This window comes from Podarcis erhardii (assembly GCF_964252035.2).
Source record: "Podarcis erhardii genome assembly, chromosome: 13".
NCBI lineage: Eukaryota > Metazoa > Chordata > Lepidosauria > Squamata > Lacertidae > Podarcis > Podarcis erhardii.
In genome coordinates, this window is record NC_138502.1 from 46,614,557 (window position 1) to 46,628,403 (window position 13,847).

The 13,847-nt window shown below is 40.4% G+C and overlaps 1 protein-coding gene across 1 annotated transcript in view; it reads left to right on the forward strand.

The window, feature by feature from the left end:
• The window catches only part of UBA6 (ubiquitin like modifier activating enzyme 6), a 47,797-nt gene that overhangs the window by 25,407 nt on the left and 8,543 nt on the right, over nt 1-13,847 (forward strand). The window contains exons 18-28 of the mRNA XM_081836262.1: nt 68-148; nt 776-853; nt 2,277-2,458; nt 6,117-6,222; nt 7,990-8,079; nt 8,326-8,406; nt 8,776-8,904; nt 9,624-9,675; nt 9,771-9,834; nt 11,386-11,455; nt 12,189-12,260. Coding sequence (XP_081692388.1) covers nt 68-148; nt 776-853; nt 2,277-2,458; nt 6,117-6,222; nt 7,990-8,079; nt 8,326-8,406; nt 8,776-8,904; nt 9,624-9,675; nt 9,771-9,834; nt 11,386-11,455; nt 12,189-12,260 — 1,005 coding nt within the window. The remainder of the gene's footprint in view (nt 1-67; nt 149-775; nt 854-2,276; nt 2,459-6,116; nt 6,223-7,989; nt 8,080-8,325; nt 8,407-8,775; nt 8,905-9,623; nt 9,676-9,770; nt 9,835-11,385; nt 11,456-12,188; nt 12,261-13,847) is intronic.

Here is a 13,847-nt window from a genome sequence, read left to right on the forward strand (position 1 = left end):
CTCTCTGAAGGATTGAAATTTATAATCTGTGTAAGGATTGGAAATTTATACATATATTACTTTGCAGGTTGGTTGTGGTGCGATAGGCTGTGAAATGTTGAAAAATTTTGCACTTCTTGGTGTTGGCACTGGACAAGAAAGGGGCATGGTAGGTTTGGTTTTCCATACTAATTTCAGTCCTTTTTACTCTGTTTGCAAGTTGTTTAAAAATTATTTTAGGATCTTCGTAAGATCAGATCTATTATGCCTTGGGTGTGATAGAACTTGGAGGGGAATCTCTGTCCTGCCAATTTCTCCATGTAATAATGGAGGATGCTTTGTTACAACTACACATTTGGGTTCCATAACCTCACATTTCCATGTTTTAGTTTCTGGTTTTGAACTTCCAGAAATCACAATATATAGGAATATGTGTTTATCAGAATTCTAGGTAGTGCTGAACTACCACAGCAATTTTGATACATCTGTAGGTTAGTTGGTCAATCGCTAGGTGGCATTTTTAGGTGATAATTTATTATTTGTAAAAGTAAGCCTGAATTCATGTCCTGTTAATTGGAAAGCGCTATGATTTTGAATATGTTTCTGGACAGGAATGACTACTCAATATAAGATGACATGCATTTTTTAGGGTAGAGGGGAAATTCTCTCCTAATAATCATTGGTGGGGGGGGGGTAACCAACTTGAGGGCTTTCAGGACTGATTCAAACTAGAAACAATCAAAGATTTATATTAACCATAACTTTTAATTCCACCTATTTGTCCAACCTACTATAGGTTACAATTACAGATCCTGACTTAATAGAAAAATCCAATTTAAATAGGCAATTTCTGTTCCGTCCACACCATATACAGGTAAGTTGGAGCTGTTGGTGAGAAAAAAAAAATTGTGCATATTTTTGAAAAAGTCGAGTGTGGTTGTGGAATCAACTTTCTATTTTAAGAGCTGTTTTAAAGTTATTGAGGTGAATCTTCATATATTTACTGTAGGGCAAAATAAAATGATTTTGTTGGTGAACATGTGGTTAACATCAGGGCCATATAGCTCAAAAGGCAGAGCACACACCTTGCATGTAGAGGTTTGACTGATTAACTTTTTTACTTGCTTAAGTTGTGTTTATTTTAATGATTGTTGGATTTGTTTGCTGCGTTTTATTGTATTGGGTCTGGTTTGGATTATATTATTCATTATACAGTTAATAATTATTGACATAATTTTATTTTATTATTTATTATTTTATTAATAAACAAAATAAACCAATAAAGAACATAAAGTGGGTTGAAAGCAGCTTAAGATTGGATATTATCATTGAATTTGTTGTTCCAAAAAATTACAAACGTTATATGTGTTCTTTGTAGTAAGTTAGCTTAAACATATAATAAAATTATTTAATCTGTTGACCATCTCAAGTTTCTTTTATAAATAAGCCTCAAAATTATTATTACTATTATTATTAAAAATAATGTTTTGTTTCATCTTTCCATTCCTAAAAACAATTCTCAGTGCAGCTAACAACCACATCAGTGGAATAACAATAAAGACAAAAATAGGGAAAGAACACCAAAATAGAAACAGCAGTATTAAATTAGTAGCAGCATGCACAAGAATCCAGATTTCCGTGGGTTAAGGAAGGGTTAACTGGGTTGGGTGATAATCACGAGCTATGATGAACGCCAGGAGAGCAGAACTGTGGGAGGTGTAGTGACTAGATGTATCCGTGGTCTTGCTTGGCTTACACATGCTCTATAAGTGGTCTCTGAGCTTTCCAGTTACAAAATACAGTCGTACCTTGGAAGTCAAATGGAATCGACTTCCAAGGCGCGGCTTCCGATTGGCTGCAGCCAGTTGGAAGCTGCGCCAGACTTGCATGCTTCCAAAAATCATTCGAAAACTAGAAAAATCACTTCCAGTTTTCAGTTGCGCAGGAGCCGAAATGTTCGAGTTTACAGGCGTTCGGCTTCCGAAGTTCTACTGTATTTTATTTTAGGAAATGTTTTGTATTGGCCTCAATACAGAGCTTTGATTAATTTTTGCTGTCAGTTGTTCTTTCCAGAATTAAAGAGTTCAACGTGCTAAAACAGAATGCTTTATTCATTTGCTTTGCTCAAGAGTCAGCGTTACGTGTCTATTCAGCTCATTATTTCATACCTCATTTCACTAAAGGGATGATTCTTTTGAGTATGTTATCAGTGATTTGGAAGCTTTTCTTGTGCATCGCAAATGCCTTTTTCCAGCAAGAATATTAACCAAAGTTTATGAATATTTTAATTTGGTTAGAAGCCCAAAAGTTGTACAGCAGCAACAGCAACACGTAACATCAATCCTCAGATCAAGATAGACCCATATCTGAACAAAGTTTGCCCAGCTACTGAGAACGTGTACAATGATGATTTCTACACTGCGCAAGATGTAGTTGTTACTGCGCTAGACAATGTGGAAGCAAGGAGATACATTGACAGGTAGGTGCACGATCTGAGAGTTCAATTTGTACCCTTTCCCACCCTTCATAGCATTTCTGTCTTGCCACCCTTTGCGCCAGTTTTCCCTGTGCTTTCTTGGCACAGCTGTGGATAATTCAAAACCAGTTGCCTCAAATCCACTTCAAGCCATGTTTTTAATCTCCTGGTTTGTTTAAAATTAGTTTAGTATTTAATTTTATATCTATATCTGCACCATTGTGAAATGGTGAGCACAGCATGTCTTTTTTGTGAAAAATTGCCTCAATAGCTCTATTTGAATCAACTTTTACTACTACGACGGGTTATTGTTCTACTAGTTTTACTGGAATTTCTGATTGGGAATGTTAACTTGATTAATGACCCAACAATGTGTAGTTGCAAATGTATCTAAAGTGTTATGGACTCTCATGGGAGGGGCCTGCTTACGAATGCATTGGGTTTGTGACACATGGAAATGTATACATCTGGTAGCAAGCCCAAGGCTTGCTCCTACTCTACACTATGTGGCCAGACTGTGTGTGGTCTAGCAGTTTATAAATCTGAGGTCCAAACTTGATGCAACACCATTCATACAGCAACTGCGTGAATAGGTGGGGCTTGTTTTTTAGAGAAGATAGCCAGCACAATTTGGGACTACTACTACTTCTTTTTTTAAAAAATAATTTTTATTAGTTTTCAATACAGTCATACAATTTTATCCAAATTTTACCTAATTTTAACAAAGTTCAAATTTTGGTCTTCCTTCAGCTTCTCTGGTAATCATCCATTTTTACCATTCAATACACATTTCTTTAATTGCATTGCCATTTATCATCCCTCCTTTTTTCTATTTTCTTTAAACAATACCTCTTAAAGTTTTACAGTGCTTCTTGGAACCCCACTAGCGCTGTTTGCACCTCACATATGTTTTTCAGATATTCTACAAATTTTCCCCAATCCTCGATGAACATTTGGTTTCGAGCATATCTTATTTTCCCGGTCAGTTTGTCAAGTTCCGAATAGTCCGTTAGTTTCATTCTCCATTCTTGAATCGCCGGTATTTCTTCTTGTTTCCATTTTCAATTTGGGATTACTTCTATACTGTAAACAGCCCTGTGGTCCTCGGATGAATGGCAGATGTCAGGTGAAAACTATTTACAGTGAAGAGCGTCATAAGTTCATGTCTGGTTCAATCGCTAGCAGAATCTGGGAGTGGTCAGTCTTTATACCTCCCCCAGCACAACAGTCGCGTGACCCCCAGCCTTCTCCACCCTGAAACCTACTGCGCAGAAACCTACTGCGCAGAATGGGCGCTGGCAAAGGGCTACTTCCCTCCTCTCCGGTTTGCCCAGGCTCGGTGTTGAGACTCTCCCTAGCATCCCCTGGTTGCTGCACCTCCTCTCCACTAGAGGTGGGGCTTTACTCCTCACCAGAGGAGGAACTGCTTCGCAAGATTTTAGGAGGTTCCCTATAACACAACTGCCCTTCCGGGGGGCCACCAGGGGGCGCATTGGAAGATGGCTGACAATAACATCTCTCCGACCCACACGAGGTAATTAAGAGGCTGTGATGGGAGTATGCAGCCTCCCTTGCCCCCCCCCAGGGAATGGGGGGGGACTGCCTTGCCTTCTGTGCCCATAATTCACCCCCAGATTCGAATGAAGGGGGTGAGGGCACTAGGCATAAAGCCCTCGGGTGGAGTCCGGCTCTCCCAGACGCTGTCTCTGATCGTGCACTGGTTTGAATAAGCTCGAGATATTTAATTGGAAATGAAGCAAATGCACATATTTCAAGTGAAGAACAGGAGTGAAAACTGCTAACTGAAGTGACCTCTGTGAAACGAGAGCAACGGGTTTGGATTTAACGGAATACAACATGAAGAAATTACATCAGGTTCAGTATGCCGGAGCGGGACTGGATGAGGGGGAAAACTTTTTTTCTTTTCTTCTATGTGATTAATCAATAACCCCTTCTCAAAAAGAACCGCTGCATAACCGACCTAAGCAGGATGATTAAAAACTGTGGAAATAATTTACTACCAAAAGCTTGGCATGTGAGATCGAGAAAAAGAACAAGATCTGTTTTCATACTGGATTCCTGGTAGAACCTCCTCGAGGACTGAGAAAGAGGGACAGACATGCGAAAAGTGAATAAGTAGACAGCAAGAATGCTTTTCTTTATGGAAGTGATGAAATACGGCAGCTGTCTGAAATACGACTCTTGGACGAACAGGAAAACCCACACAGGAATACAAATTTGTTTGAACCTGTTTATGGAGACATTCAGAGGCCACAAAGACAAAGAGAGAGGAAAAATATATGAAAACAACTAGAAGAGATGTGGAAAACAGCAAGAAAGGATTGGACAGAATTTTGAACATTATTTGGACAGATTTGTGGACTTTTAAAGCAGTAGCAATAAGAGGATTGGACCCCTTTCGGAACTTGAAATATGGGTACCCCCAACAAAATTTAAAATTAGGCTCTGTAATTCGGAATTTATGTGATTTGATTTGATATGATTGGTCTGTTAATAATTTTTTTAAAAAACAAAACAAAACACATCTGCCCTTCCACCTCTCGCCTCTGAGCTGATGGCAGTTCCCTGACAGCAGTATATAAATTTAATAAAATAAATAAATTCCACTAGCTCCCAATCTAGATTAGACCCCAAGCCTTTAACTTCTTTGCTCTCCCCTGTGCTCTGATCCAGATTGGCCCCCTGCCTATTCCGTTGGTGCTAAGAAGCAACAAAGGGCTGAGGGGCAGATAAACACTGCCTGTGTTACATTTGCATTGGGAAACTTGCCCCTTTTCTCTCATGTTGCTGTATAGTGGTACTGAGCCTCAGCAGCTTAGTCTCAAGATACCTAAAGGGTTGCTTCCTCCCATATGACTGTATGTGCTCAGTAAGACCTACTGAAGAGGTGTTTCTCCATGTTGTTAGAGGAAGTGTGGCAATAGAGAGCCTTCCCTGTGGCCATTTCTAAGCTGTAGAATTCTTCCTAAAAGAGCTCATCTTCTGCAAACCACAGAGGCATAAAGATTGAGAAAAAATGAAGCAAAGATCCTGATCACAGGGCATTTCCGGAATTTTGAAGTTCTTAGTTACTGTTCTCAGTTGCGTTAAAATGTAGGCACTGGGTGTGATATGGCTATGCCCTGGTTCCATAGAGCTGTTTCTCCATCTAGAGTTTTGGTGCTTTAGATCACTGTCTGAAATACGTTTCAAAATCTTGCTCAGGTGCAGGAATTGCATGCCTTAGGTATTAATATATTTGCCTATTACGTGGAGATAATGCATTCCATTAATGATATGCTTCCTCAAACCACATTCTTGCCGTTCTTTGGCCTTATGAAGACCTTCCTTTTTTGACTTGCCAAATTGAAGATATTTTCCTGATTCACCAAATCTATATTGGATTTATCAGTAATTTTTAATTTGTTCATGATATAAATGGTTTTAAACTGCCAAGCATTATGTTTAATTGAGAAACCAGTAGAGAAATGAAAATACTCTTTTTGGTTATAGGGATATGCCACTAGTTAATTCCTGCAATGACTGAAATCCCTTGTTTTAAACCAAAGCCAGGAGGTCATACCATGGTTTTTCTCTCCCCCCTGCACTCTGGCATCTACCCTGATCTGTTCATTTTCTTCACTTATTTTCTTCTATGTAGTCGCTGTCTGGCAGGCTTGCGCCCTCTCTTAGATTCCGGAACAATGGGGACCAAAGGGCATACAGAAGTCATTGTGCCTCACCTTACAGAATCATACAACAGTCATGTAAGTGATCCATCTACAAAAACAATGTACCATACTTCCCCATGTATTATATGAGGGTTTTTTACTCCAAAATAAAAGAATAAAGGGGGGGGGGGTGTCGTCTTATACATGTGTAGTGCAAAGGGGGGATGGGTAATTGGTTGCGTCCACGAGCAGGATCTAGCGATTGTTAGCGTTTGCAAATTGGGTGAGTGATATTCAGTTCAGCACCCCCCCCCCCAATTGCTCAACAACCGTGGACATCCCCCCCCAAAAAGCTCTACAACTCTGGTCTATTCTCCCCATTTTCTTAAAATTGACCCCCCCCCCAAAAAGGTGATGTCTTATAGACGGAAAAGTACGGTACTTAGCTTGATGAATCCATATCTCTTCCTTACTCTTCCATAAAGTGTGTGATCCTTTGGAACATTCTTGTAGATGCATTGTCAAATCACAGAGCTGGCTCTAAGTGCACTCGGGAGCTTGGCCATCTCTCTCTCCTCCCCCCCCCCCTCCACTTTTTTAAACTTTGAATTCCAAATCCCAAACCTGCACCACATACTGCTTTTGAAAGGCCCCTCAGTTTCAAAAGTGGTTTGCTATGTGCCAAAGCAGGGGAGGGGGCACTGCATGGCTTTGTGAATGCCAGTCAATAAAGTGTATACAGTGGTGCCCCGCAAGACGAATGCCTCGCAAGACGGAAAACCCGCAAGACGAAAGGGTTTTCCATTTGCGAGTTGCTTCGCAAGACGAATTTCCCTATGGGCTTGCTTCCGGCCTTCAGAAGAGGTCCAGGAAGGCCGGCGGGGGCCGAAAGGCTTTGCTCCCCACCGCCAGCATTTTAAAAGCAGTCCGGGATAGCAGGGAAGCGCTTCCCGCTATCCCGGACGGCTTTTGAAGGCAGACGGGGGGGAGCAAAGACTTTTGCCCCCCCCGGCCTTCAGAAGAGGTCCAGGACCTCTTCAGAAGGCTTCGCTGCCGCCCGCCAGCATTTTAAGATCGCCCCGGACAGCGGAGAAGTCCTCTGCTGTCCCGGGGTTTTTTAAAATGCTGGGGGTGGGAAGAAAAGCCCTTGTCCGCCCCCCAGCCTTCAGAAGAGGTCGGGGGACAGACTGTCCCCGGACCTGGTCTGAAGGCGGTTTCCATAGGAACCCATTGATTGATTTTCAATGCATTCCTATGGGAAACCGTGCTTCGCAAGACGAAAAACTCGCAAGAAGAAAAAACTTGCGGAACGTATTAATTTCATCTTGCGAGGCAGCACTGTATATACCAAGAGATAAAAAGTTCTTTTAAGAGCTCAATTAATTGTATAGAGTGGTATTTTTTACTGGGGCTTTTATGGCAATCTACTTCTGTAAGGTCAATATTTTTGGTAACCTTCTTGGCCTTGTAACAATTCAATTTGGATTCTGTATGTGTGGATATATGTATATCTCAAAATAAATATTCATTTGTAAAGAAAAAAATAGTAACCTGTCAGTAATCTATACTAAAAGCACGAACATGAGTGCTTGGAAGGAAGTTCAGTTGAATTCATTGGGACTTGTTCCCAGGCAAGTATGTATAGCAGGGGTAGGGAACCAGAGCCCTTCAAATCTTGATAGACTCCAGCTCCCATCAACACCAGCCAGCAGTGGCAATAGGCAGGGATGTTGGGAGTTTCCTACCCCTGGAGTACAGAAAGAAATTGATCTGATATTAGAAATAAACAGTGCAAGAGGTAAAACAGCTGCATGTGTATATGATATATTTTGATCTTTTGTCCTTTTTTTCTTTTACATGTAGCGAGATCCACCTGAAGAAGAAATACCATTTTGTACTTTAAAGTCTTTCCCAGCTGCCACTGAGCACACAATACAGTGGGCAAGAGACAAGGCAAGTTTGTCTGTTTGTTATTGTGAGCATGATATATTGCAGGAGGTTGGACTAGATGACCCTCGTAGTCCCTTCCAACTCCACAATTCTGTGATTATGGGCAGAATTTAGTGGGAAGTTCTTTTGTACTGAAATGAAGGAGAATTACACATTTCAGTAAGGGCACCAACATACCACCCCCCCCAAAAAAAAACACAGTTGGGAAGGAAATCCAATGCTATTTTCTCATAACTCCTTTTCTTTTAGTTTGAAAGCGCTTTTTCACACAAGCCTTCCCTGTTTAACAAGTTTTGGCAAACGTATCCATCAGCAGAAGAGGTGTTACAGGTAATAGCTAACTTTATGTTGAATATTGTGCGTAAAGCTACTCTGGATGTTGTTATAACTGTGCTGTGCTGTGCATTTCAAATTGTATTAGTTGGTCAGGGTAGACAAAATGTTCCCTTCTGGGTGTTTTTGACTACACCTCACATCAGCCCCAGCCAGAATTGCCAGTCATCAGGGATGATGGGAGTTGTAGTCTGAAAAAATATGGAGGGTGCCGTGTTTGCTGTCCCTGTAGTAGGTTGGTCCAGTTTACTGGTTTCCATCTAAATGGAAGCAGGAAATGAATTGTGACTTGGGGTGATACTTCATGAATAATAATGTGTTTGCTGACGTGTGTGCTCATTTTCACCTTTATTTTCCCTTTCCTAGAGAATAAAGTCTGGCGAGAGTTTGGAAGGCTCTTTCCAAGTTATTAAATGCCTTAGTAGAAGGCCAAGAAGTTGGCCCCAGTGTGTTGAATTAGCAAGATTAAAGTTTGAGAAATATTTTAATCATAAGGTGAGCATTTGAGATCTGGTGGCTGATGCTATGTTTTCTTTAAATTGTCAATTTGCAATGTGCATTTAATGCTCATAGAGCTGTTGTCTTTTTAACATGAGGGAAAGACCTCAGTTTCACTAGCACTGGATTATCTTTTATCTTGAAATGATGTCAGTTGTATTGGTAGACATACTTTTCTTTAAAAATCCAAATAATTCTTACTGATTTTCATGTAAATACAAGAACAACATATAACTACAGTTACTAAGTTTCATATGCAGTAAACAGTATACAAGCAATATGTTTATTTATGCATTGTCAATTCAAGTATCCTCTCCACAGAGATTATTGTGTTGTGAGTGGAATAAAAGTATATTCTGTCTCATTTATAAAGGAAAAGAATGGAAGCCAAGTCTTGCCAAAGTAGTCTATCTTTGAAGTGCCTTTAATTACCCTTCTATGGCGAGTAAGGCATTCTGATAGAGCTACATTTGGTAGACATACTTTAATTCCTTCAGTTCTTAGATACGGAGCTCACAACAATTTTGCATAGGGATGAATTTGCCAGGAAGTGTTTTCGAACTGAATATTTTAATAGCTAATGAGAATGCTTTCTACCTTTCTGTTAAAAACAAGGTTGGCTTTAGAGCAGCAGAATGAATTGCAAGGTTTCGGTAATGTAAACATGTGCTGATGTGTGTTATCTCACTTCATTGAGAGTATTTCTTCCCATCTAGGCACTCCAGTTACTTCATTCATTTCCCATAGACACACGATTAAAAGATGGCAGTAAGTACAGTAAAAGTTTAAATTAATTTTGATATGATTGATGTATTTTTAACCAATCCTTTTACGATTCAAAATGCTTTCTTTCAAACCACCAGGTTTATTTTGGCAGTCACCAAAGAGACCACCTTTCCCGATACAGTTTGATATCAACGATCCTTTGTGAGTTAATCTCTACTTTGTTATTGTAAGGGGCAAAGAACTTCACATGATCTGTTTGTGGGCATATTGATACTCATATAAAAGGTGTGTTATTAGATGATCTCTTCAAAGAAGATGTCCTAAAAACCTATATGGCCTTTAGAATAATCTGTTGACTCCTCTAATCTGAAACCCACCCACATAAAAAAAATGTGTAACTTTGTGACTTGTTTCCTTTTGGCAGCAGTTTTTTCTTTGAGTATTTGCCATACATCAAACTTTGGATATCATGAGAGTTGCCTCATTTGCATGTTTGTTTATGCTGCCCCCCCCCCCAATTTTCTTGTTGGCACTTTCCACGCAAAACTCCAGTTCAACTTTAGGCAGCATTTTTGAGATTTGTTGTAAGCATCTACTAAGAATGACAGTTCGAATTTAACATTATCGATTCCTGAGCAAAATAGATATTGACTGCACATTTCTACTTCCAAGTCTTACATTACCCCTTTCTTCTCTGTTTTCCGACAACCAACATCTCCATATGAAAACTGTCAAACCTTCACTGTGCTTCCAGTCTCTGTATGATCCACAGTGAGCTCTGAAGGATCTCTGTACAGTGGTACCTCGGGTTAAGTACTTAATTCTTTCTGGAGGTCCGTACTTAACCTGAAACTGTTCTTAACCTGAAGCACCACTTTAGCTAATGGGGCCTCCTGCTGCTGCTGTGCCGCCAGAGCACAATTTCTGTTCTCATCCTGAAGCAAAGTTCTTAACCTGAAGCAATATTTCTGGGTTAACAGAGTCTGTAATCTGAAGTGTATGTAACCTGAAGCGTATGTAACCCGAGGTACCACTGTAGTGTCCTTCAGAAGCAGTGCCAGGGCCTAAAGCTTGTAATCCCTCCTTTTGCTTCATTTAGAAGGAGGGAGGAAGTGCAAGCAGTCTACATTTTGGGTCTGGAACATTAGCACTTCCTGGCAATGTCAAGTTCCTAAAGAAGGTTCTCTGCCACTCTTATTTTGAACTATGCAGTTCTGCTCCCTCTGTTTGTCACTTTTATCTTTCATGTGCATATTTAGCAGGCAATTTCCTTTAGTTCTTCCTCCCTCTTGCTCCCAGCTTTGTGACTTCTGCCAGACTCTTCCTTATAGCTTGAACAGCATTCTCCTCTGTTAAGTCATATCATTCTGCACCTCCCATCTTTTCCCAGCTCTTTCTCTTCACTTTTTAAAAAGAATTCATCATAATTAGACCTCACACTTCTGTATGCTATACATTACCATCTACAGGTAATTCCTACGTGTATGTTCGTGGTTGTAGTCTGAAGGGATTTGTTATGTGAAATTTCTCTGAAGTAGGTGTATTCTGGATCTTTGTCATTTAAAAGCAAACACGCTTAGCAGGTAAGCATTTTCTCAAAGGGAACCTTGCCCCCTGTTCTTTCAGCCCCTCTGCTGCACCTGCTCAGTGAATTTCTTCTCCTTCCCACCCCCCATTGTTAGCTAGGTTTGAAGTATATCTGAATGCAGGAAAATGGAGTAAAAGCCCACCCCGATCTCCTTTTTCCTCCAGGCACTACAGCTTCATACTGAGTACAGCAAAATTATTTGCAGTTATTTACTGTATCCCTTTTACAGAAAAGGTAAGCCTTCAGTTGGAGGGTGTGGAATTTGCACTGTTTGGCTCTCTATGTTAATTTTTCAGAATCCTTTGATAAGTGAAGCATTTTTGTTACAAAAATATACTCCAAAATCCAAGGAAAAATATACTCCAAAATCCAAGTTTTAGACAAAGCATTACTCCTGCTACTGGCAGTGACTGAATTACCTTCAGGAATCTTCAGTATGTCCAAAGATGCTTTGAATAAGTTATAAGATCTATATCCCTCCTCTATGAATTATTCTTCCTGATATTTCACTTTGATAGAATTCTTTCTTGCAACGTATTTTGGCAGATGCATTGAAACCTAATCTTGTTGCCTGGACTATTGAAATTTGTATCCTGGCCCATCTCTATTTTTAATAATGCACTTGCAAACTAACTTAAAATAAATGCAAAATTGACCTCCCTTTGTGTATATTTATGTGTCTGGTGTGAAAGCAATATCTATTAGTCCATCAGTATTTATTTGTTCACATGCATTTTTTTTTAGAAAATGAGTTTTATTTGGAATGTGTGCAAGGTATACAAGGTTCAGCTTTTGTAGAAAAGATTGCTAGGAAATGTTCATGAGCCACACGCTTGATAAGTTATAGGTTCCTCCGATGTTTATTGGAATAAGTGGATTCTTAATTAGTTTTGGCTTCAAGTTGAAGAGTAGAGCACATGTGGTTTCACCCATTCATGCTAACTGGTGCTGTTTTAACAAAACATAGGATATGTCAGAAGAAACCATTTTAAAGATCATTTCCGGACTGAGGATTCAAGAGTTTCGGCCTTCTAACAAAGTAAGCTCATTTAAATAATATTCCTCTTCACTCCTCCCCTTTTCTTGATGATCCGTTATTTATTCATCCTACGCATGATATTCTGTTGGCTGCTTCCCAGTTCTCCAGTATTGTAGCAGTTGCCATGAACTCACTGCTCTCTCTTGGCTTCTGGCTTACCTTTACAGGGCAGCTGTAAACATTATGACCATGTAATTCAGGCATAGGCAACCTCGGCCCTCCAGATGTTTTGGAACTACAGTTCCCATCATCCCTGACCACTGGTCCTGTTAGCTAGGGATCATGGGAGTTGTAGTCCCAAAACATCTGGAGGGCCGAGGTTGCCTATGCCTGATGTAATTTGTGCCAGGGCTTGGAATACTCTAAAGCAGGAGGGAGGAAGCTGTGCCCCTTTAGATGTTGTTGGACTCCAACTCCCATCAGCCCCAGCCAGCATGCCCAATTGTCAGAGATGAGCGGAGTAGTAGTCTGCCAACATCTGGATAGCCACAAGCTCCCCGTCCCTCTTCTACAAGTGTTTCCGTACTAATATTTAGCATGCAAATATTTTCAGCTTTTCGCTTAAATGCTTACTAAAATTGATGCAAGAATTTGTAAAACTAACTTTCTGACAACAAAGGTAAAGTACCGTATTTTTTGCACCATAACACTCACTTTTTTCCTCCTAGAAAGTAAGGGAAAATGTCTGTGCGTGTTATGGAGGGAATGCCTACGGGTGGCATGCCTACGGATTTTCCTCCTCTAAAAACTACGTGCGTGTTATGGTCGTTATAGAGCGAAAAATACGGTATATTTCTTTAGTGTAGACCTGGTTTTCTTAGTGCAAAGTCCCTCCTTCAGTGGTATAGTCTTAGGAAGCATGTTTCCAAAAATTGTTGGAGACACATGCTGGATAGGTAGAGTTTGTGCCAAACCCCACATTTACAGAAAGTATTAGACTCTGTTAAAGTGCACATGCAGTTCTGCCTTAAGTTTCTAATTGTAGGCTCATAGGTTCCATCTATGTTTGTACTGTTGATTTTTAGACAGTCAATAAGCTGCTTTAGTATCCCTCCAAAATGCGTGTTTTAGAACATTTGTGAGCCACTTCTGGTCTGTGGACCTGATTGGGCCCAGTAAGGGTCCCAGTTTGGCCCATGAGGCCATTTTCCTCCAAGCTATGCTCACCTCTTTTCCCCCTCCCTCATGCCAGCACATGATCTCAGATATATGACTGGATCCTTTGACATAGCTGCAAAGGAAGAATCATGAGCCTTAAAGGCTTGAAGTTGGGGCTTTGTAAATTGCAAAGCATAGCTCTGGGGTGTGGCTGATCCCTGATGAAATTTAGGCTTGAAGTTGGTGCCAGCCAGCCAATTGGCAGTGACTTAAAGCTTGCTTGGATCAGCCACCGTGGAAGAATGGCAGATGAAGGTGATAGACTACATGAGTTTGGCAGAGATGACGAGCAGAATCCGAGACCAGGGAAGAGAGACGGCGGAGGAGGAATGGAAAAAATTTAAGGACTATCTAAAGAAATATGCAAAAATTAGTGAATGTTAGATTGATGCTGGATGAGAAAATTAGGGGTTAACAGCGGTAATGGAT